The sequence below is a fragment of the Protopterus annectens genome, chromosome 6.part0 (genome assembly GCF_019279795.1).
Source record: "Protopterus annectens isolate FY-2018-M chromosome 6.part0, PAN1.0, whole genome shotgun sequence".
NCBI lineage: Eukaryota > Metazoa > Chordata > Ceratodontiformes > Protopteridae > Protopterus > Protopterus annectens.
The window spans coordinates 532,256,111-532,282,412 of NC_056737.1; the positions used below are offsets into that span (position 1 = coordinate 532,256,111).

The following is a 26,302-nucleotide window of genomic DNA, read 5'->3' on the forward strand; positions in this document are numbered from 1 at the left end:
AAACAACCTAACACTATCAGTTAAAGTGAAAGCAGCATTATGAGTAGCTATAAAGCTTCTTAGGTAACATATATTCTTAATAGTATTTCCTTTAGATGTTAAATATTGAACCTCCTGTTCAAATAATATTTCATTACAGATAAATTTGCTGAGTTTATCTTATATTCTGTTGATAAAGTATTTTTTATACTCTAAAACTAACTTAAAACATCAAAACGTTGTTATATCAACCAACATAATTAAAATATCGAAAAATATCGAAAAATATATTTAGCCTTTATCTATCTAAATTCAGAATATCACACTGAGCCTCTATAACTGATGGTAGAATAAAAATAAAAATAGTATCAAATATAAATTTAAATTCATATTTCCAATAGATATAAAAACAAAGACAAGAAATACCTGTATTGGGTGGATGCATAAGGTACCTACTCTAGGACAGATATTAAGAACAATTATACAAAGAATATTGTGCAAAACAATGCAATTAAGTTCTATAATCGTGGACATTTAATTATATGCAAGATAAACCATTTGATAATATTGGTGCGAATGAACTATTTGTACAATAAAATTCATTCAAGACTGATTGATAAGTAATAAACGGGAAAGAGGAAAGGGGGGGGGGAGGGAAAGGAAGGTGGAAAGGAAAGAGACATTCCGTACTATTACAAACAAAAAGATGAAGCAAGAATGATGTTCGAGGCTATTAAATAGCATCATATTGACCCTAAAAGCGCTGGTCTAATACTAAGAGCAGAATTTAAACCTGGTTCTAAATGGGCTCTGAGGTTAAGTATCCATTTAAGCTCATGCAACTCAAGTGTACCTACATGATCTCCTTCTCTTTTGTTCTGGTTCACTATTTGAACAACCTTAAAACTGAACCCATGCTGTGGAAATGATTGACAGTGCTTAGCCAAAACATTAGTAAGGTTCCCCTTCCTAATGTCATATATATGATTGTAGACACGATCTTTGAATCTACGTGAGGTCATCCCTACATAGTAGGCTTCACATGAATTACAAGTAGCCAAATAGATAACACTCCAGGTATCACATGTGGCATAAAACATTGGTTCAAAAGCTATTTTTATATTAGGAACTTCAAAAGTTTGAACTGTAGATATATATTTGCATGTACAGCATTTTCTACATGGATATGTGCCCTTTTTATATCTCGCTCTAATATCCAACCCTTTAGGGTCCATTTTTTCTTTACACAAGAGCTTCTTGAGATTTGGACTATTGCTAAACCTAAAGTTGGGCTTAGCACCCACAATCCGTGATAGCCCATGGTCAAGAAGTAAGATTTTCCAGTTGTTCTTTATAATCATCTTAACATTATCTATATCATTCGTGTATTTAAGTCCAAAAGCTAACTGTGAGTTATTTCGATCAGCATGGTTATTATATGTTCTTACTCCTCTATGTTTAGAAACTTCCAATGACGTCCCCATTGGCCCAATCACTAAAGCTGGTGGATATCCTCTATTTATAAAACAATTTTTCTGGAAATCTATAAGCCTCAAGGCATCAATCTCATTACTACAAAGTTTTGATATTCTAGACATTTGGCTTTTTATGATGTTTCGAAAGATATAACGGGGATGCATGCTCTCGAAATGTAAAATACTATTTCTCCAGCATGGTTTCCTATACAATGAGGTAGTAATGGTATTATGTGTATCCTTGGTAATAGTAATATCTAAGAAGTTCACGCTAAATTTTGAAAATTCACAGGTGAAACTCAAAAAAGAGGTAGTGGACTCCATGTATGCTATAAATTCATGCAACGAATTCTCATCATTATTCCAAAATAGTATGATATCGTCCACAAATCGTCTATACAAAATAATATTCTTGAATCTTCCTTCATTAAAAATGTACTCCTTTTCCCATTGGTGAATGGCCAAATTTGCATATGCATTAGCACAGGGAGTGCCCATGGCAACTCCCCATGTTTGTGCATAGACCGAATCATTGAACAAGAAGATGTTGTTGTTCAACACAAGATCCAAAAGGCCACAGATCACCATCTGGTCATTATTACTCAAGGCACTGTATTCAAGTAAACATGATCTTATAGCATCAAGGCCAAAGTCATTGGGGATACTAGTGAAAAGATTTTTAATATCTAGTGTTACCAATAGGGTGTCATGTCGCAAGTTTTTTCTAAATATATCTTGCTCTAAATCTAACAAGAGCCCATGTGTATCCTTTAAAATGGTGGAAATGGAATGGACCAAGGGCCCTAGTTTAGATTGTATATAAATAGAGGCATTCTCCATCACCCAATGTCTACCAGAGACTATGGGGCATAGGGGAGGTGGATCTTCCCCTTTATGTATTTTAGGAAGCCCTTTAATTAATGGAATCAGAGGGGAATCTATTATTAGATAATCATATAGAGACTTTTCAATGCATCTAGTCATTAACATGTCATAAATGGTGTCATGTACATTTCTTATTAAAGAGTCCACTCTAGATTTATCAATCAATTTGTATACTGTCTGATCACTTAGCATTCTTAACATTAATTCAGAATATAAACTAGTGTCCATAGCAACCACCCCTCCACCTTTGTCTGCTGGTTTAAAAACAACACTGTCATCCTTACAGAGACTATCCAAACAACATCTTTGCTCATAATTCAAATTCACATAGACATTCTTATGTTTGCGCTCTTTATAATATAGATAAAAATCATGTTCGCATGAGCGTATGAAACAGTCAACTAGTTGGGGCATAGGTGGCATAAAGCCGCTTTTTCTTTTATACACTTGCGATTCATATGCCAAATCATTATTGATAGAGTTGTTAAATAGTACCTTAAGGAACACCTTCCTCGCAAAAAGGCATACTGCTATTAGAGTATCAGAAAGAGTACTCCCCTTAGAAGGGATAAAAGACAGGCCTTTGTTCAAAATAAATTGTTCATCGTCAGTGAAAGCTTTCGAGGTTAGGTTAAAGAATAACCAATTATTTAGTTCCTGGCTTTCCTCCTTGGCTCCGGCGTTTCCCCTGATAGCTTTCTTTTCCCTCTGCCTCTGCTGGTTCAGCGCGCCTGCGCTCTGCTCTTGTAGGGCAGCGGGAAGTTTAAAGGTGCAGGAAGCAAATAAGAGTCAATTGCTGTCACAGTTTTAGGTCTTGCCCCCATTCCTTCTTTCGTTTGTAGACATTGTTGATTACATGGAATTGAAGCAGTAGTAGATGGTAACCCACTGTTCGGTATGTCAGTTGTAGATTCATTCGGCATAGGGGTTTCAACCAAATGTTCAGGATGTATAACACATTCAATAGTAGGTTTCAATGATGTGTTAGAGGTATGCATATACTCCGGTTCACGCCCATTTTCTCTTGGCCAAATAAAGATACGGCCCATCTGAAAATCCTGGCAGTCTCGTTGCAGTTTCTTAAGCTTGATTTGTTCAAGCCTGCTACTATATTGCATGAGCTGCTTGCACATACCATTAACTTTGGAGATGCAAAACTCACTTGGATAATTCAAATTTAGACAGTTATATTGCTCCTCTACTTTAGCGACCAATTCAGCTTCTATAGGAGAGAAATAATCTATCAATAAATGTATATATTTAGTGCCGAACTCAATGTTTAACTGCTGCCATCTCCGTAACAACTCGGGATGGCTATCCCCATAGCTTGACATGCATAAAACACGCATGCCACGCGGAATGACCTTGAAATGAAGGCATGCTTCCATATGCCTTCTTTGCCAAATGAGCCTATGCAGTTTGTATAAATCATTCTCCAAGGCTCTCAAAGACACATAAAATTCTTGTAAGTTCTCAATGTTATTAGTAGCCATATTGGAAGTCTTACTTTGTATATCAAGGTTGAGCAAAGGATTGTCGCGTTGATGGAATAGGCTATTCCAACTATCGGTACCGCCTGTACCTGCTGGATTATAGTCCAACTCAATATTAGGTAATTCCATCGTGTAATGGTCAGATAAGCAAAAAAACAAAAGAATTTGTAGTATCAGCAGCAAGCAAACACCGACCATTCAAGGGTTCCTTCCAACGAAGAGCCAAGGCTGAGGAAATGAAGAGAAATGCAAGGAACCACCACGATTAAAATCCACAATTTATTTGTTGTTGTAGAAAAAAGAACAAGCGCTTTCACGCACCATCCCAGTGCGCTTCATCAGGTTATACTCAAGTACAAAAATCTCACCATTTAAATACAAAAGACCACTTCAATTATTCAATTGCAGGCATCAATTAATAAACAATTAAACAATTAAAACAACCTAACACTATCAGTTAAAGTGAAAGCAGCATTATGAGCAGCTATAAAGCTTCTTAGGTAACATATATTCTTAATAGTATTTCCTTTAGATGTTAAATATTGAACCTCCTGTTCAAATAATATTTCATTACAGATAAATTTGCTGAGTTTATCTTATATTCTGTTGATAAAGCATTTTTTATACTCTAAAACTAACTTAAAACATCAAAACGTTGTTATATCAACCAACATAATTAAAATATCGAAAAATATATTTAGCCTTTATCTATCTAAATTCAGAATATCACACTGAGCCTCTATAACTGATGGTAGAATAAAAATAAAAATAGTATCTAATATAAATTTAAATTCATATTTCCAATAGATACAAAAACAAAGACAAGAAATACCTGTATTGGGTGGATGCATAAGGTACCTACTCTAGGACAGATATTAAGAACATTATACAAAGAATATAGTGCAAAACAATGCAATTAAGTTCTATAATCGTGGACATTTAATTATATGCAAGATAAACCATTTGATAATATTGTGCGAATGAACTATTTGTACAATAAAATTCATTCAAGACTGATTGATAAGTAATAAACGGGAAAGAGGAAAGAGGGGGGGGGAGGGAAGGAAGGGAAAGGAAGGTGGAAAGGAAAGAGACATTCCGTACTATTACAAACAAAAAGATGAAGCAAGAATGATGTTCGAGGCTATTAAATAGCATCATATTGACCCTAAAAGCGCTGGTCTAATACTAAGAGCAGAATTTAAACCTGGTTCTAAATGGGCTCTGGCTCTTAAGAAATAATGTTAACAACAACTTTAACTTAATGATGTCAGCCTATGTGTCAGTTAGTAGGAAAGCGTGATTAGAAAACCTATCTCTGCTTCATGGAATGAAATTCCATCAGACATAAGAAATTAAACAAAAATTGATCAATTCAAACATAAAGTAAAATACTTCCTTATCAAGGACTACACATGTACATGTTCCAGAGATAATGGTTAAAATACTATAATTTAAGGGTACACTATAAATATTGTACATTACATTATATTACTATTCAACTTTTCTATGGAGATATTAATAGTGTACATATGTAAATATCTTTATTAACAAAATACTTATTGATACTATAGACCTAAATTGCTTCTGAAAATGTTTATACATCTAAATAACTACCTTCTACTAACATTTCATATGTCTTACAGTATTGCACATAATGCTCATACTGTATCTTTTAGGCCTGCTATTTTGAGAATTTCTATTACTTTTCATTTGTAAAGTTTATATTTTTCAAACTCACTATTAGTTATGTCATGCTTACACCATTGTAAGTCAACTGTAAGACACTGCTGTCATCTTTTCTATATAACAGGCCCAAGCCATGCCTGAAAAGGATCAGTTTGATCAACCCACCTACCTAATAAACAAATACATTTGATGATTGAATTCACCGTAAGTAAATTATTGCACAGAATAGTTAACAGAAATATAATACAACAGATATGGTATACAGGCAAGTTGCCTTACTCTGAATAAAGTGCACATAATTATTGCAATCTCATAAACACAAAATAACCAAAAACAAAAGCTATACAAACACTTAAGTGAAAGAATACATTTAATGGAAAAAAAAACAAACATGTTTTTACATAAGCTACATCAGGTGAATTAACAATTCACACATCATCCAATGAATGTGCTTAAATATACTGAACAAAGTCGTATAATTCTTCCTGAAAGTTAATCTAAAAGTACTATTAAAACATTACTCCCAAAACACAAACATATTAAAACACTCTTTTAAAAACTTTCAATAGACAAATAATTATTAATGGGTCTATATCAGATCATCGAAATGGCACATTATCGAATGCCGTAATGACGAACTGCAAAACCCGAACCCTAACAATATCAAAACCACAAAACAGTGAATTTCTTCCCAGGGAAAAAAAATTGCTGTTCCGAGTAACACACACACACACACACACACACACACACACCACAAGTACACTAAAAATCAGCAATCCACACACATACATTTAAAAGTTACATCTAACCCTACACTACACTGCACATACACTACTATCTATCCACTTACCTTAACCCAGATCCTAACCCTAAGGTCCGTCACTATCGCACACTCACCTCACCCACGCCCTAACCGCCCCTAACCCCAAATTCTCACTATCGCACTCTCACCTCACCAGCGCCCTAACCCTAACTCACTTAACCCGCCCCTAACCCCAAATATTCACTATCGTACACTCACCTCACCTGCGCCCTAACTCACTTAACCAGCCCCTAACCACAAATTCTGTCACAATCGCACACTTACCTGACCCGCGCCCTAACCCTGACTCACCCAACCCACGTCCTAACCCGAACGTCCGCACAGTCACACACTTACCTTAACCCAACCCTAACTTTCCACCGCATCACTGAAAACAGTGAAGCTGCAACAATGGCCAACCAAATTCTTTCCCAAGGAAAGAATTTGGTTTTGTGCAGCTTAGCTTTTTCAGCATTTGCGATATTGGGTTCGATATTAAATCATTCGAAATTCTGCCATTTCAATGATCTAATATAGACCTATTATTAATTAAATATCACAGCTATTTTTATGTGATTCAGTACCTAACCATGAGTTCTACCTAACAAAAATGTTTAGGAATTCAATGTCTTAAACCTCTCTGTTTAAGAACAGGTTTTAAAAGAACCATGTCATTCAGATCTGGGCCAAGTCTGGCATCTAAATGTAATAGCCATCTTCCTTCTTCAACTTCTGCATAATTTCTAATATCTCCACCTCATGGGTCTTGCATGACTATTTCTAGGACTAAAAACTTGAAGGAGAGATTGTTCCCTTATATTATAAAATATTTCTCTAATGCATTAGCTTTTATCTGCTTCCCTATATTGCTAACATGTTCACATATTCTACCTTACAACTGGCAATTTGTTTTACCCACATAAAATGCATTGCAGGTAGCTAAATAAACTAAAATCATTTCACTTGCAAATAAAACAGCAGGAGAAAATACGTTATGACACTTCAGAGTTCAGCAACGGAGAATGCAAGCAGAATTCAGAGGTGCACAATTTATTACTATTCACTTCAGGTATACAGCTAATCACTGCAAGTCAATCATAGCTATACTGAACACGTATCATCCTCAGTTTGATGTCAGACAGGCTCTACAAAGTAAGCCAAATACCAATCTCGTTAAAAATTCCCAATGGAATCCTTTATGGCAGAAATTTCAAATGTCCAGGCAAGGTGTCTCTCTCTGAAGTCACCATATGAATGTGATGCTTGGCATAGAATCTCTTACATTCATACAGCAACCAAACCTTTTAAAGGAGGATTAGGTATACAGTGTCAAACTGCACTTATCTCCTTTTGTCAGCTAAGCAATTACAACCTCTTAAAGTGTAATCCACCATACCATTACAGTAGGACAACATAGTTAAGATAGGGCAGTAAGCTCAAAGTCATCATTTTTACAAGCCATTCTACATTACTCTGCAATTAGATACTTTTGTGACAAAAGGCTGACCCATCATACCATCCTGGCTGGGGAACAGAGGCCTAACAAATTTAAGCCTCATTATTCAATTAATTTATACCTCAACAGCATAGCACAAGGTCACAACATAAATAAAGAAGTCCTGATAAAGAAGAAATAAGAAGATAAAATCTGGGATGATATTATCAGGATAGGAAATTGTAGTCATTTTCTTCTATGATGAATATTTGGCAAACCTGTGCTTAAGATGTTTTAGTGGCTCTGTGTATACAAAGTTGGGTTGATATAATGTCAAGCTATTCTTCCAAAATTCAAGTTCAGGTTCCAGCAAAAATTCCTTGAACAACAAAACTACCCTTGGTTTTGGAAACCATATGTAATTTACAGTGATTGGTAAGTCATCTATGGGCTGAGGACCAAGCAGATGCATAACAAAAGAGTCCTTGATTATGTTCTATCAAAAAAAGGCAATGGAAGACAGCAGTGCTCTAATGCAGTGTACTGTGATGACTTATGAAGAGGTTCCTATCCAAAATCATAAGAAAAGATTTCACATGCAGTTACACAGTTAGAAGATGTTTGCTTTTCCCATAGGACTGCCAAACCTATTAACTACAAAAGATGTATAAGGATGGGATTTCTGATTATAGCAGTCATGAGTTAACAAGCACTTATTGTTTTCTTCTCTCTCCTGACCCATTATCTTTAGACTAACCTATTTACCTCCACATAAGTTTATTCACCAGGATCCTTTAAACCATTGTAGTTTGTTCTACAACCTATCTGTATAATGAAAATGAAGGGGAAATCAGAAAAAATGAATTTTAATCAAAGACCACATGTAGCTGACAATATGTCCAATGATCATGACTTCACTGTCAATCCTGCATCACAGTTAGAAGCTATGTTATTAGTAGGGAGGTTCTTGACAAAAAATATATATGCTGATGGCAGAAGTGAAGAAAATTAATTGTTCCCTCCAGGAATATATTTCTCAAACTGATAATAAGATAAAGGAGGTAGAGCATACAAATACTAACCACACTGACTGACTAACTGCTCTCATTTACCTCCGAGGTAGCCAAGATCAAGCGCAAGTTGGAAACAGTTGAGGCCAGGCTTGATTGGCTTAATGATTATGGTGTTTACATCACAGGCATAAGGTACAGGGTTTGATTCTCTTCTTTGTGGAAAACTGACTAGGCTTAAAATAACCCACAAAGGCTGCTAGCCTAGTACTTGCCTATGAACTTAAGAACCTATTTGGAGACTAAGTTAATTGATCTTTAAGACTGCAACAGGCAAAAAATATCCGATTTGTGGGTATACCAGAAAAAGTTAAGAATAAATTCTGTGTATACTTTATAAAGCAGTAGCTATCAAGCTGACTCAATACACATCCTTAGGAAATATGCACTGAAAGAGTGCACAGATTCTGTCTTTATTGTACCCATTAATCCATGTTCTCCCAACCCTTATTGTGTAGTTCACTTCTGATGCTTTAAAGAAGAAGGTGCTGTCTGCCCTTTGGGCTTGAGCTAAGGCATTTATGATCGATAGTTTTAATATATGGGCAGGAAACAAAATGACTATGCTCTGGATACCAGACTTAGGAGATTGTTTTTTTTTTTATCCAGCCATTGTTTTATATATGTGTAGCAAATCGAAATTGTCACTTCTCTTCCTCTACCAACTAGTACCAATGTGATCATAACCAGTTCCTTCATTGCAAGGCTCTGTGAAAATTACGTCTCTTGTTTTGTAAAGGGTAAAGTGTCCTTCCCTCTTTAAAAAATTAACATGCAGCACAAGCAGAGAGTGGCTTTCACCATTAATGTTCCTAGAGCTCCATCAGTCTCACTAGCTACATGAAAAAGTTTTTGGTGACTTATAACTTTGTTGACTGGAGCAAGTAACTAATCACTGTGACAGATGGTCTAATCGTAGTTCTTTTCAATGATTTTCATGTTACTTTGACTTTTATGTGATCATCGGTGTGTCTTAGAAAGTTTACACTGAGTTGCTTCACTTGCATATGCAACAGATGTTCACTCTACCCATCTTGAAATTGCACTGGGGGACAAGAAATGACAGTTAACCATTTTGAGTAAGCATTATCCATTTTACAGAAGAGGAAGGGAACAGCCAGTTTATGACAGGGTAACTCCTTTGTAAGAGCTGTAATTTTGGTCTTGTCGATACTTCCTCTACAGGGTGTATTTGACTTCCCCATGTCTAGCCTTATTAAAGGGATATTTTCTCCTCTCTGGAAGACATTTTTCATTAAGACTGTATATAGCTTGTTCTTGTAATTAATGTTGGTTATCTGTTTCATCCTGTTAGGTATTAATGTTTTCCTAGTTTTGTGACTATATATATCATTAAAAGAGAATGTTAATCTTACTTGCTACATACTACAATTTGCATGGTATATTGAGTGAATCTCTATTGCATTTAAGTGTCTAAATATGTTTTTTTCTTTTTAGCATGGCTACATATGCAATTGTTGCAAGGATTGTAAATTCATGCAGACTTGCCTCTTTTTCAAGGATAGACAAGTGTGTAATTTCTGAATAGCATGCATTCCTAAAGATTATATTTACAAGCATATTTACCTGTCAGATCATGTTCCACTTCAGTTGGTACTTTCTTTGGACCATGAGCATTTGGAATGTAACTGGAAATTCTATTTGGTCCTGCACAGCGAGCTACTGTTTAGAAATCAGCTTGTTCTCTATTTCACCAACTGGACAGGATCTTCTTCTTCTTCTTTTGGCTGCTCCCATCAGGGGTCGCCACAGCAGATCAACTGTTTCCATTTCTTCCTGTCCTCTGCATCTTGCTCTGTCACACCAACCACCTGCATGTCCTCTCTCACCACATCCATAAACCTTATCTTAGGCCTTCCTCTTTTCCTGTTACCTGGCAGCTTCATCCTTAGCATCTTTTTCTCAATAAACTCTGCATCCCTCCTCAGCACATGTCCAAACCAACGTAATCTTGCCTCTCCGGCTTTGTCTCCAAACCTTCCAACTTGGGCCGACCCTCTAATATACTTATTCCTAATCTTGTCCATCCTTGCCACACCCAGTGCAAATCTTAACATCTTCAACTCTGCCACGTCAAGCTCTGATTCCTGCCTTTTTGTCAATGTCACTGTCTCCAACCCATATAACATAGCTGGTCTCACTACCCTCTTGTAGACCTTCCCTTTCACTCTTACTGGTACTCATCTGTCACAAATCACTCCTGACACTCTTCTCTACCCATTCCATCCTGCCTGTACTCTCTTCTTCACCTCTCTTCCACACTCACCATTACTCTGAAATGTTGATCCCAAGTATTTAAACTCATCCACCTTCGTCACCTCTACTCCCTGCATCCTCACCATTCCTCTATCCTCCCTCTCATTCACACACATATATTCTGTCTTAGTCCTGCTGACCTTCATTCCTCTTCTCTCTAGAGCATATCTCCACCTCTCCAGGGTCTCATCCACCTGTTCCCTACTCTCACTACAGATCACAATGTCATCTGCAAACATCATAGTCCACAGGGACTCCTGTCAGATCTCATCTGTCAACCTGTCCATCACCATTACAAATAAGAAAGGGCTCAGAGGTGAACCTTGATGTAATCCCACCTCCACCTTAAACACATCCGTCACTCCCACTGCAGACAGGATAATAGTATTAATTCCTCTATATTTATTCAGTGGGATGATTTTAAAGCCTTATTTTGTGTGTCACATATGAAAATTGATTCTGCATGTGCAGGTCACACACTTAAGACCTCTTCATTTAAAACTAATTGAAGAGGAAGGAAGAGCAGGTGCATCACCTAGAGCTGACAACACTGTGGCTATTTTGTCTTTGAAGGATAAAATCAGCAGTATACTCAACTATAATATAGAGTAGGCTAAAACTGCTCTTTAATTGACATATCGGGATAACTCCCTGAAGCTCAAAAATTTCTGGTACTCCAATTACATCGGCAGACAAGTGATAGACTTATCAACAGGATAAAAGACTCCTCCTCAGGGGTAATTATTTCTTACCTGGGATTTTGTTTGGTACTACTCATCTTTATGTGTGGGTGAGGACACCCTAGCAAACTTACCTAGCCCAGTTACCAGGTTCACGCCTCTCTTTGGAGAAAAGTGGTAGACTCCTAAAACTATTCTCTCCGGGGGAAGTGAAGCATGCCCTTTATGGGCTTGCTGCTGGCAAAACACCAGATCGGAATGGTCTCCCTTTGGAGAATCATAGGTGGTGTAGTCAAAACTTTATTGAGAATTTTGTAACACTGGCAGATTATGTCCTACTGGGTGCCCACTCCCTCTTAGCACCAGGCCATTATAACACTAAGTTTAAATCCCATTGCAGACAGCTTCATAGGTTCATAGGTGTTTATTAGGCTAATGACCATAAAGGCCTTTTTAAGCCTAGCCATGAATCCCAAATCTCTGACAAGTTCTGGTACCCTTGATAAGTGTAAGCAGGGGCTTGGGAGATGAAACATTTACAAGCAGGGGCCTGAGAGATGAAACATTTACAAGCCACCTGTGAAACATTTACAGGCCACCTGTGTCCATTAGAGACATAGGTGCCAAACCAGGGATGAATTTCCTGATCTCCATCCAATTGATCAAGTTACACTTGAATTGGGTTAGGGAGAAGCCTGCTCCAAAGACATGGTAGTCTCTGTGATAAATGCCTGTCTCACCAGCAGGTCCTATTTATATCACAGGCAAGGTTTAAGTCTTTAGAATGGGTACTTCTGGTGCTATTTGTTTTGTGGATAGGCAGGAGGTCCATGAGAGCGGGGTCTGACAATGCCCTGTATGCCAGGCAAAGATCTCCCCTCAACAGCCTGTAGGAGACAGAATACAGGGATAGGACCTTGAGGCAGTCTGCATAGGACAGTTTACTTACATCCTGTATTCTTTTACTGAGGAACCTCTGTGGACATTTCATTTGTTGGATACGGCTAGTTAGGTACATATCAAAGGGGGCACTGTACTCAACGATAGAGCTGATGAATGCCAAATACAGTGAAACAATGACTTTCTTGGACCTATATGCCATACCTTTGTTTATAAGTTAAGCAACATAGAATTATTTCCTCACTGCTGTAGACATGTGATGGTCAAAGGCTAGATTACTGTCTATGTGTATCCATAAGTCCCTGACTACTGGGTCAGCCATAAGGGGTGTGTTGTCAATATGACAGTTACCAGGGGTGAATGACTTCCCGAAGGATACTATTATTTTATTTATTTTAGTTTTATTTTATTTATTTTACATTTGTTTAGCAGATTGGTCCAACTGGGACAGTGCCCATTTTCAAGGGAGGCCCAGGGAGAAAAGCTCCAGTCTAAGCTTACATACAAATTACCACAAGTAATGGAAATTATAAACAAAATTGACAAAAAATGAGTGTTAACACCATACCTCTCAACCTGGAAACATCATAAATCTGGATAAAGGCCCATGAAAAATAGGTAAAAACCTGTATGCTGATTAACATAAAATTTGCATACATAATTATGTAACCAAATCCTCTCCAATGGAATTGTGGGATACCAACTTTCAAACACAAACTGAAGAACAGACAAACAAAATATGGCCCCAGACTCTGTAGCAGATAGTATACTTTTTTTTTTTTTGAAATGTGCAGGAATGATGTTCACTGGGAAAGGAGAAAATGATGAACCTTAGGATTTGGTTTTTGGTGACTTGCAGTATGTGGGTTTTGTGGTAATAGTAGGGCATTTAATAGTAGGCAATATTCTAATCTTGGCAAAAGAATATTATAGTTTGCTAGGACCGCCAAATGACATTCTTCATGGCCTACTGATCAGTGGCGTAGCTAGAGTTTGTGCCTCCCGAGGCTGTCTTTGAATTTTCTGCCCTTCCCCCCCTCACAAAATCATGGTCGAATGAGGGCCCTCCCCATACACAGCCCTCCCCCCCGCAGCCAGTCTAATGTCCCATTACTTGGCTATTTCGCCATCCCATTACTTGACTACTTCACCCCATTTACCCTAAACACTGTAATGGGCATACTGCTTTACTTCTACAATGATTATATACACACAATTCCATAGGAGAATGCTTACCAACCCAACTACTTTCTGTGTTCCAAAAAGACCCACCAAAACAGCTATTCAACCCCTATCTTCTTCTTCTTCTTCTTCTTCTTTCGGCTTTTCCCGGTTAGGGGTCGCCACAGCGGATCACCTTGTCCGCACATTGAATGGCAGTGGAGTTTTATGGTGTCGAGTTGCCAGCCCGGCGCCCAACCTTCCACAGAAGGCACACTCACACGCACACCTAGGGCCAATTTAGAGTGTCCAATCCACCTGCAGCATGTCTTTGGGATGTGGGAGGAAACCGGAGCACCCGGAGGAAACCCACGCGACCACAGGGAGGACATGCAGACTCCGCACAGAGGGCACCCCAGCCGAGGATCGAACTGGAGAACCTCTTGCTGTGAGGCGGCAATGCTAACCACTGCACCACCGTGGCCGCCCCAGCTATTCAACCCCTATAGCCTATTATTATTATTTTTTTTTACACTTCTGATGAGAAACAACACTGACCGGCTGGCATTATCACAATTTATAATATTTGTGCTTGTATACAGCAAACTGTTTAAATTACATTTATATCATCCAGCATACACTCAATTCTGTCTGTGGTGTGTTCCATTCATGTAAGCAGTGAAAAGACACACTGACAAAATTTGCGTACAATTCTAACTAAACTATATCAACATACAGTGCAATGGATCACTGCATAACCTCTCCCCACCAACATCACATTTAATTTTTTTTTTTTTGGGGGGGGGTCTTTAGCTCTTGACATCTTACTTTTAGAATCAGAAACAAGTCCAGAAATAATGTGGGGCAATCACATACAGAGACTTCTTAAAATATTAGTACTATTAACTTGAAATGTAGATAGAATATCATTTCACTTGCAATATTGGTTACAATTCTCAACATTTGTCATTATTAAGTGCAAGCAATCCACAGTCTTTTCTCCACACCATCAGTTCTAGAAAGAATTATGTGTTTTATAAGGGGTTTCAGCCCATATGAGGGAATATTCGGGATGCGCTGTGTGTGCATGGGGGGGGATTTATTAACTTTTCCCTTACTTCAAAGCCACGACAGAGTTTGCTTTCACTGTTAACTGCTGCAAAACCAGATAGTATTAGATTTGTCTGCCCCATGGGCACCACTCCCCTTGTTCTAATGCTTAATTTTGGAATGCCTGTGCAATAATGAATGTTCTGGGTGCCCTTTTAATTAGTTGAATAACACATTTCAGAAACCTATCCTGCATTAGCAACACAAGTAATATAATCCGTTATTTTATTTATTTATTTTTTATGCAAATATATGCATCACTGACCTGTCCACAGAATGTGTATTGCAAATGTTGCTCTTATTTTCTGATGTTTGGAATGAGGACGATCTTTAAATTTGATAGCTGACTTTTCACCTCACTTGCACTATCTTGACATGCTTGGATGGGACACGCCCTTTGTCAAATTTAAAAATAAGCCTGCCTATGTATTCGATTGGCTATGCTGGCTATATCATACAAATGCATTCTTGACCATGATTAGAATTCAAGGCTGCCAAAAATTAAAGGTCATTGTTGGGTGAGTTTGGCTGTGTACTCAAATTACAATGAGGACGTACAATATGTTTTTTGCTTTCTCCCTTCACATTTTAGGGAAATTTGCTAAGCTCAGCACTTTTTTCATGGCAAAGAAAACATTTGGCTTTTTATTTAATGTGCAAAGAAATTTATAGGCAAGAGATCATTACATGTTTCAAAGCAATGACCTTTAGGATTCAACCATACAACTTATAATATTTTAAAGCAAAAATATAATGTTTAGCTGTACCACATAGCATTGCCAAGTAAAAGTACATGAGAAACTTTTAAGTTGTTGAGACAAATTGCTCTATTTGATGACACCTTTGGGGACTTTTTAATATCTAGTAAACTTGAGGCTGATGAAAAAAATTGCTGGCTATTCACTGCTTTTTTTTTTTCTCCAAGTGAGAAAGCAGCTGAGCTTCCTCATTTTCAAAGCGGTCCAATCTTAGGGGCTATCTTGCTGGCTTGATCTTGGACTATCTGGCAGCAAACGCTAGGATTGTCTGACTTTGCAGAACTTGCAGATGATTAAGCTACCTTTGTTCATTCCCACAATCCCAACAATTTGCATAGGAACACAACACACAGAAGGTGGTGGGAAGTGAAAGTTACAACCCTGGCCCCGTGAGTTGGTGGGTGTGCAGTCGGGAGGGATATTGCTAAAGATAAGGAAGGCCCTTGATTCCATTGTGTGAACCGTGGAAAAAAATGAATCAGTCCTTGAAGAGTTTAATGAGCACTGCCACTGACCTTTTCATAGCCTTAGTACTGTCCACGCTAGTGAATCAGACATGAATGGACTAAGTCCATGTGGCATCCCCCCTGTTGAAAATACATGCTATTTTCAAGTTAAAGAGACAAACACCCAGAATTCTTGCAAACATAGCAGTATTATTGCAAGTGACAATTTCTTTGCACTGTGTGTATGTGAGTGTGTGTGTGTGTTTGTGTTTGTGTTTGTGTGTGTGTGTGTGTGTGTGTGTGTGTGTGTGTGTGTGTGTGTGTGTGTGTGTGTGTGTGTGTGTGTGTGTGTGCATGTGTGTGTGTGTGTGTATGTATGTATGTATGGTCCTCCTTAAAGGAGAAGATGCTGCCACCACAGAGTGTTTCTTTAATTTATTGTTGAATTCTCTTGGTCAGCAAAGAGAAATCAGAATTTAAAGTGGCCAATCAGAAGTTCGTGGCACCCTATTATTCTGAGTCCAAAAACAGGAAATACAGAGGAATTCAGTACAGTTGAGAGGTATGCTTAATACATTTAAAGGATAAAAACGTAAAAACAAAAATATATACATAGTATCAAATAGAACAAGACTTTAAACACTTGAATATAGACAAATATATGTGGAGGAACATAACATTAGTTCAGAAATTATGTAGGGAGAACCACTTAGGCAAAGTAGTGCATAGTTAGTAATACTTCTGTGGTGAGAGTTGCAGCTAGGAATGTAACTACTTACAGAAAAGTAGTGTTGTTAGAAGGGATATGTTAACAAGAGTTAGTACGTACAGCTAAATTGTATCAGCAATGCTAAGTTAATAATTAACCTAGAGTGTTACATGCGCAAAGCCAGGATTCAAATAAGTGTCTTTTGAGAGATATTTTGAAATTAAGATTGCTTATGGATCTAATACTATGTGGAAGGATATTCCAATTTTTAGCAACAAAGTTAGAGTAAAGAGAGTTGCCTGCTGTATTGGATACTTTGGTTACTTGGAGTAAGTCTTTGTTAGATGATTGAAGAGTACAAATGTTAGAGCAGGGTTGTAGAAGATTTTTTTAGGGAAGGAACATTGTCAGGATTGTGCATTATTTTGTCAGCCATTACTAACTGGTTATAGTTCATAATATGAGGTAGTTCTAACCAAGAAAGATTTTTTAGGCATTGACAGTGATGGATTGAATGTGTGGAATCTGTTGCAAATTTGGCAGTCTTATGATTCTAATTTACTTAGTTCTAACTTTTTGAGGTTGGTAAGTATGGGGTTATGCATATAAGAGTGAGAAAAGAAGGTGGGTTCTAGCTATGAATACTCTTGTAGCGTCTGTTAAGAATGTTTTGTTTCTATACATTGTTCCCATTTTCTTGTGAACCTTTTTGATCGTGTTAGAAAAGTGTATGTCAAATTTTAGTCTGTTGTCAATTATGATGCCTAACAGTTTTGTTTGGGAATCTGGGAAAATCCTAGTATTATTACTGGCAGTGATATAAAAGTTAGCTGGGAGGTTAGTAGGTTTACATGGATGAAAGATCATAAGTTTAGTTTTATTAGGGTTGAGAATGAGTTGTGAGTTTGCTAGCCACGTTTTAATATGAGAGAAGGCTGTTTGTGTGACTGTAAGAAGTTGAGTTATTGTGGATGCTGCACATGAGGGTTGAATCATTTGCGTACTGTATGATAGATGCTTGACAGGAGGTAGTATTAAGATCATTTATGAATATGCTGAAGATGAGGGGCCCTAGGATTGAATCTTGAGGGACTCCAAGTGTAACAGGAAGGAGTGGGGATAGATCTTGCTTCCATGCATTAGTTTTAGTCTATGGCTCTGATAACAGTTGTTTGTCTGTGTCAGCCTTTCCTGGACAACATTTGTGTCAGTGTGAGATTCAATGATATAGGTCCATATTTATTTTGAACTAAGATTAAAAATGCCTCACGTCCATACCTCTCAACCTGGAAACATCAAAAATCTAAAAAAGGCCCATGAAAAGTAGGTACAACTGGCCAAAAATCAGGACACTGACTACCATAAAATTTGCATACATAATCATGTAACCCTGCCCACTCCACTGGAATTGTAGGATGCCAGCATTAAGACTGAGGTAACTAAATAATATTAAATAATGGCAGACATTTGAATTTCAGACTTCATATTACTCAGAAATATATATATATATATATATATATATATATATATATATATATATATATATATAATGTAAAACCTGTTATTCTAGCAACTGAGTTCACAGGACCAATATTTAAATCTGTCCCTATTTTTGAGCCTTTGTCCCACCATTACTTTTGGCTTTGTCCAGATTTCTTGCTCTGACAGATCAAGAGGTATGTTTTCACTCAATGTTTATGTAAAGGTATAGACTCAAATCAGCCTCTCAACTCACCCCCATCCATTTCCTGCCGCACACAGTTTTCTGTATTTCCTTACATCCACTCCTTCACAAAAGTATGTTTTTCACTTCATTATTTGTGGAGCACTATAATCTTGGAGATACTAGTTTTGAATCACAAGTGTGTCTGACAATTAGGCTTGAATAAATGACCTCCTGTAGTAATTGTTCTAGTTGCTTGAATCCCTTAAATGCCTGGCATGTTGCTTCTTTTTAATTGTCTGTTTTGTGTTTGTGTTAATTAGTAGTGGGCGCTGCATTTGGAACAAGCAAAGTACGATCTTCAGAAATGCAAATGCAGCATTAATGAGAAAGAAGTACAAACGCTAGCTGGGAATGTGCAAGGGGGTAGTCTGGTAATACAGATTTGTTTTGTTTGTTTTTATACTCCAGCGGATATTGAGTTCTTATTTCGAATGCTAGTAGTAAGAACGGGTTGTTTTATGTGTTTAAACTATGACAGACAATGTATTTTTATTATGAATGCTAGTTCTTAACACTGATTACAAATTAAGGGCTAAATCCTGTTAGCTACAAGCACAGGCACAATGAGCAAGAATTACTTACTCAAGAGCATCTCAACTGCTTTTTTTCTGCTCTGTTGCTCATCAAATGATAAATAAAGGAGGAGATGACTTTCAGAATTTTCCTGCTCGCATTTTTTTTCTTTTTTGTGAGATTACTTTCTTCACATAAGTGAAACTGTGGAGCTAGTATATGAAATTTCTGGGGTGTTTCCCCTCTGAGAAGGTGAAACAGCTAACATTTATATTTAATCATGCTGGGTTGCTTTCCTGGGTAATTTAGTGAGTTGTATCTCCTGGATGAGATAATTAAAAGAGGTGAGCTCTAAACAACCCTCACTCTTGACTCTTGGACTTAACACCCTCAGTTTCCATTTAATCCTTTAATCAAATGCTTCCAGGTTTCCTGGGAGAAGAAACCCTTAGCTGTTCAGTTAAAAAAATACAACAGTTACAACTTCTGGAGGGAAATGAACACGGTGTAACAACCAATTGATGTGGGCTACACCCATTATATTTCTAAGAAATGCGATCTTTAAAATACAAAAAATTAGAACAACAAGCACAATGAGAACCATTAGATAAGGTTGCAGATGAAAAAAGATGAGGTACTGCAAGAGCAATGAGATTATATAGGAAATATAGAGCAAGACCATGTGGTAGGATAAGCCGGATACTAGAAAAGCAGAAAGCATGGCCTCATACACCAAGACAGATAATACAGCAAGACACTAGGAGATGAGCAAAGCCTTCAAGTTTGAGTTGTTTTTTTTTGTAACTAGTAGCACAAAAAAACACACACACACACACACACACACACACACACACACACACACACACACACACACACACACACACACACACACACACACACACACAATTCTGCAAGTTAGAAGAATAACATGAGGCCAGCATATACTTAAAAACTACAAACATAAAAGCAGTCTGTACTGCAAAAAGGATTACTAAAATTCCTACTCTTCAGTCTTCACTTCACTCTCCTGTTAACGGATACAGGCAGTGTTACCCCTGCCTGTGCAACAGAAATGTGGACCCCCCCCCCTTCACACTAACGGATGGTTAACAACTCCCTAGCTGCAGCAAGCCCCCCCACCACTGTACCCATACAGTCAATCAACATTTCACGCCCCCTCAAACTGATGGTTGCTTAACTGATGCTGCAATTTTGCTCCTGGATAACGATGTCAAAACGTACCAGGCCAGTGATGGTTGTCAACCTTAGACAAAGTAGCTTCCCTCTTTAACAACTACATTATTTATAACATAGAAACTAACCATTGTATTGTGATGAAAACTGTGGCCAGTGTTGGGTGAGTTCATAAAACAATACCGGACCAGAAGTATTTGATTCAACCCATTTCCATGAATTCAGTATCACACCTGTGCTGATGAATGATAAGGGGCTCCTTAGCCTTTTCTTGGTGCTGCACGCTCCCTTGCTGTTGCGCATTAACATCCTCTAAAAGCTGTATCCTGTGGACACCATGAGCTACTGAGTTTCGTGTACACATAAAAGAGAAGCCAACCTTCCCCCTTTCTTTTTGTTATATGCACGTGCACAAAGCTCACACTTTCGTGTTCTGTATTTATGCTCTTGTTTGTTCACCTATGTTGTTTATGCTGAAAATCATTAAGTAATCATTAAGGAACACTCTTTCTGACCTACTTAGGTGGAAGCAGTACAACTCATGGCTTGCATCTGATTCTGACTTATTTTACTGGAAGTGACAAAGTGGTAGTCCCACTGATGATTCTTCATACCTTGACAATTGCAGACTAAAATAATTAAAAAATATTTTTTAATTTTACAGTGGGTTTCAGCAACAATAACAAAAATATGTATACAAGTAAAAGCTATGCATATATGTGTATAGACAAATGTGCCCTTATCCCCAGACCCTAGCCCACACAGACGCTTTCTTTTGTGGATCACATAAGCATACTGGGTACAATCCTTTTTGAAAAGTGACCCGTTAGCACACTTTGCTGAAGTGAAGTGAGACCTACTTAAAGTCACACATTTCATAAATAGAAAGTAAGGGAATCAAACTCTGGATTTTTGAAAATTGTCAATTGAAGGGGCTCCTTGGAAATTCATGGCAGCCCATTATTTTGCCCGCAAAAGTGGTAAATACCAAGGAATTACGTACGGTTGAGAGGTATGCTTATGTCCATTGTGGCAGCTAGATTGATAACATGTATGTCCTCTTTCATCCATCCAGATTAAACAGCTTTTACTCTTGGCCATAATACATCTGATAATTTACCTAAAACTTTCTTACTAATTGATGACACAAATAAGAGAGAGTTCTCATTGCTTTTGGCAAGTCTTTATGTTGAGAAAGTGTTCAATAAAGTCAGCTGGCAATACCTTTTTTTCTAGTGTTGTTGTTGTCTTTCGGCTTTTCCTGGTTAGGGGTCGCCATAGCGAAACTCCGGTCCGCTAATGATTGGCAGTAGATTTTCACGAACATCGAGGTGCCAGCTCGACGTTCAACCTTCAACGAAGGCACGCCCATTTACGCATGTCTTTCGAACTTCTCCCATATCTTTTTTTCTAGTACTTGTGCAAATAAATCAGTCTATTCAGGGGGCTATATATAATTTCTGCCAAAATTAAGATATCAGCAAAACATTCCTCCCCTTTTGAGTTATACAGAAGTATGAAACAAGGTTGCCCCCTCTTCCTCTTACCCTTTGCCGTACATCTGGAAGCCCTTGTTGTGAAATTAAGGACAGGTATTGTGTGGGGATACACTTTCCTGGGAACTCATCATAAACTGTCCCTTTACATTGATAACATGTTACTATATTTTAGACAGCCAGAGCATGAATTGCCCATCATCCTTCAATTTATTGCAAAATTTGCCACACTCTTAGGGTGTAAAAAAAGCTAGGCAGTGAAGATACACTGTGCTCCTTCTGTAGAACAGATCTGTATCTTTTCGTTTTTTAGAGTGTGATAACCCTGTAACATACTTGGGGCTAATTCTTGCAAATTCTCTTAATTCATCTACTGAGCTGAATAATTCTATGTTGCTAGCCAGAATTCAGAGCCTGATATGACAATGAAAACTTGTCTATCTTGATATGGGGTAAAAAGTACAAACAGTCATCTTGCTCCCCTTATTCTTATACCAATTGCTAGGTCTCCCTGCTTCTCTCTCCACTCCCTTTTAAAATGTAAAAAAATAAGTCTTAAATTTTATACGGGATGGAAACAAACAGGATATCTGAAAATATATTTTCTCTTCCAATGCTGCTAAATGGGCTAGGTCTACCAGATTTCAAAACCTAAGCTACAGATAAGCATAACAGATAATGACATTTTCCCTGGTGTCATTGATGGAGTTCAGGTTTTACCTTTTACTGTGTAAGCAAAATGTTTTTAGATTACACACTTAGTTGCCTTCCCCCCCCCCCTTTTTATACACATACCTACCTGCACTACTTTTTAATTCATGTACTATCATATATCTGAACCCTGTTGCACATATAGACTTATATAGACTTTTATGGAGCATTTTTATATAGTTACACTTGAATCAATCGTATTTTACCCCTTTTTCCTCTTCATGCTACACTATGGATGTTTTATAACTTTTTATAACATTTCACTATCTTATTTTACATTTGTTTTAGGTCATAGATGTGTATTTATACTATGTCCTTCTGTATTATGATGAATAAACTATCTTAGCTTTTTAAATGTATTTTAGAAGTATATCAGAAGGATTTCTGTATATATGTAAATGAACTAGAGTTTAAGTCAATTAACTATGTCATGTGCACCAATGAACTTCTTCCATTGTATATTTAAATGCTTTGTTTTTAATGGCAGTTGTTGAAGTTTTGAAAAAGCCATTTGGTGAAAGCGCTTAACTCTAGCTAGCTATTAAAGTTCTCGTTTGGATTATACTTTTGTGCGATTCTTTTTGGGTTGAAGAACCAGCTACACTTGCTTTACTTTGCAGCATACTACTTTTATGAGCTGAAAAAGCTGTTTTACTTTGGAAATAGAGGTTTGCTGTTTTTGTTTTTGTTATTTTACATTGGGAACTGGATTTTTTACTGCAAAGCCATTTCGCTCCTTTTTGTGGTTAATTTATTTATGATACACTGTCGTCTGAATTAGGAGCGTTTACCTTTTACTGCAAGCAACTTGTTGCCTGGTTTTATTCTATAACTTTATCTGTGTTTGTTATCAGAGTCTGAAACTTAGTCCATTAAAATCTTGGAAACCTCCAGATAAAATGCACACACACTAACACAAAGCACAAAGTATTTCCTCATATATTTAAAAAAAAAACAGCATACATGGGTAGCTGATAGCTCTCTCCCTAATAGTATACTCACCTGGTTTTATTTTTTTATCTGATGAGGATGAACATTTGTTGAGATATCTTGAGGTTTGGTACTGGGGCAACCATTCTCAAGAGGTCAGGTTAGATCATGAGAATTATTTAGCAGTCATTTCAGAACAGAAAACCAGGCTAAATGCTTGTATGCACAACTGATAGGGGATTTCAGAAACAAGAATCCCCAATGTTTAGCCAGAAGATTACCCCCATTCATTTCTTGGTTTCTAGAGAATAGCGATGAAGGCTGAATGCTAAAGGGGTAAATAAGTAAGCCTTATAAGATTATGTCACAGGCTAGGGCTCATGCTACAGAAAGGCATACATTATTACGAGAAATAGAATTGTGCCTCTCTATTTCTAGCATATTGTGTATGAATTTCTTAATGCTAGTCAATTGTGCAACAAATTTCAAGAAATATTTTTTGTGGGCTGGTAATAGTATTTTAAGAATTTTTACACTCCAGCTCATTTAACTAGGCTCTTGCTCAATGTTTCACCCTATTGTTGGAGATATGAGAACTTAGGAAGAAAATTGGATTACCGTAACACCCTGATTTAAGCTAGTCAAAAGCCTCCAAAAGCCAAGAAGCCAACTGCTGGGGCCAAAACACCCAAGAATCATGACTAAAACTAGAAGAAAAAAACAAGTTAAGGTGGATACTTTCTTAAACCAAAAGGTGTTTTTTGAAAAAGATCCTTTATTGAAGAAGACAATGATAATGGGCAGATGAGCGCTGTTGATTTCCAACATTAAAGTTATACCAACCATTTATATATGTTAGATTCTTTTCATAAGCAAAATAAATTGTTTTATTTAGAATACAAATAATGGAGTTACATCAGATAGGTCAAAAGAACTAAGAGGGTGGGCCAATGAACAAATTTGCCTTAAGAAATGTAAGCTAGTCTCATTTCGTAATGGCCTTTTTCTTCCCTTGAAATAGTTAACTTTTCAAGAAATCAAGATATATTAATAAAAATAAATTAATGAGTAGAAAAACAAATGTAATAAACTATAATAATTAATACAGAGTGTAAAAATGCATAAAAATGAGCACCAAAGAAGCATGTTATAAATAGCATTGTTCTATAAATCTTTATGGAGTAAAATCAGGATCATAAACACTAGTGAGGAGAAAAACATTAGAGAGATTGATCTAAATGTGTGAGCAGTCTTCATATAATTACCACAGCAAGGAACGCAACAACTGCAAATCCGAAGGAGTAGTATACTGAGCCCAATGCACAAGATTCTCTGCTTTCTACATCTGAAAGACAATCAACATGTTTAAAACTAGGACAGCCTGCCATCTCACTAACATCAGATACGAAAATCTGAACAACACCCTGGCTAAACATAATATCCAAAAAACAGGACACGACTCTTTTTTTGCTCCACGTCCTGGACAGATTACCTAAAGAAGAACTCTCAGGATTATTTAACGACCAACTGGAAAGGAAATAGCTGGAGTGGTAGATCAGGGTTGAAGCCAACAAAACCTCAGGACTTAACAGCCATATCTCCATCATAAGCATACTAAACCTGAGAAAACTGCACCACTACGGTTACTACTAAAACCAAAAAATACAGCCCATTTCTCATGGCTTGAGTTTTTTCTTTGATATCTTGAAGGTGGTTCAATAATTTTTTAATGGGATTTTTATTGTAATTCTTTTAGTGTGATTTTTTTTGTGAATTGAGATTTTACTGTCCCTGATGCAATTTTAGATGTGGGATATCACTTCAATCTTTTACTCATTTCTTTCTAACTTTACGTTGATTTAATAATTTTCTTTTCATTCTCTTACTCTCATGTTGCAACATTAATTGTCACCGGTTTATCCTATTCTGTTATTAGTCCACTCATTGCGATATTTGTTTCATTTTAATCTAATTAAATTTAATTTAATTTAAACTGACAATCCCCAGCAGCAAGTAGCACTACACATGTTCCTCCTCTGTATTCTTTTTCTTCACCCCCATTGGATTAATAACCATATTATGTAATTTAAAATAATGATTTACAGTAGTCAGGGCCTTATCTTGTCCCTTCCTACTCACTGCTTAATATATCATAACATATCTTATTATCACTGTTACTTCTTTAGCTTAGCTTAGCCACTTCTAATTTTTCACTGGATTATCTATGTGTTTTTATGTTTCACGCACATTACTGGATAACCTGGAAACCCACAACTAACTAAAAACCAAGACACACTGGCTCACCATTGGCTTGCCACTTGCCCCAAGTCCGATGGCCATCTGAGGAATTATCTTGGCAGGCTTGCCCCTCCTGCATACTATTGAATTTCTTCTGGTCACATATCCAGTAGGTGACTGATTCACTCTAACCGTTCATTGGTTTAGTTCGATTGGTTGATTGTTTTTCTATTGGTCCTAATATTTTGGTGGGCTTTTCAATCTCTGACTACCTGAAAACCCACCTCCAATAGTTTATGGAGCTACACTTGCTTGCCATTGGCCCAGGCATTCATAAAAATTGTTTTTCTATCGGTCCTAATATTTTGGCGGGGTTCTCTGTCTCTGACTACTGGAAAACCCACCTCCAATAGTTTATGGAATCACACTTGCTTAACACTGGACAAAGCATTTGTACACTATTGGAAATCTAATGTACTTCATGCCATTCTAACATACATCAGCTTAGTCTAGAGATTTTGTCAGTATTCTATTGGCCTTGGAAGTTGGGGGGGGGGGGGCACTCACATTAATTTACCCAATTGCCTTTGTTTTTATTTGGTCTTCCTCTGATTTTACTCTTCTA

General features: G+C 37.2%; 1 protein-coding gene across 1 annotated transcript in view; it reads right to left on the minus strand.

The window, feature by feature from the left end:
- Positions 1-4,536: 4,536 nt before the first annotated feature.
- LOC122803869 overlaps positions 4,537-26,302 on the minus strand; it is a 1,036,817-nt gene continuing 1,015,051 nt past the window's right edge. Inside the window, exon 11 of the mRNA XM_044073549.1 lies at positions 4,537-4,577. Coding sequence (XP_043929484.1) covers positions 4,537-4,577 — 41 coding nt within the window. The remainder of the gene's footprint in view (positions 4,578-26,302) is intronic.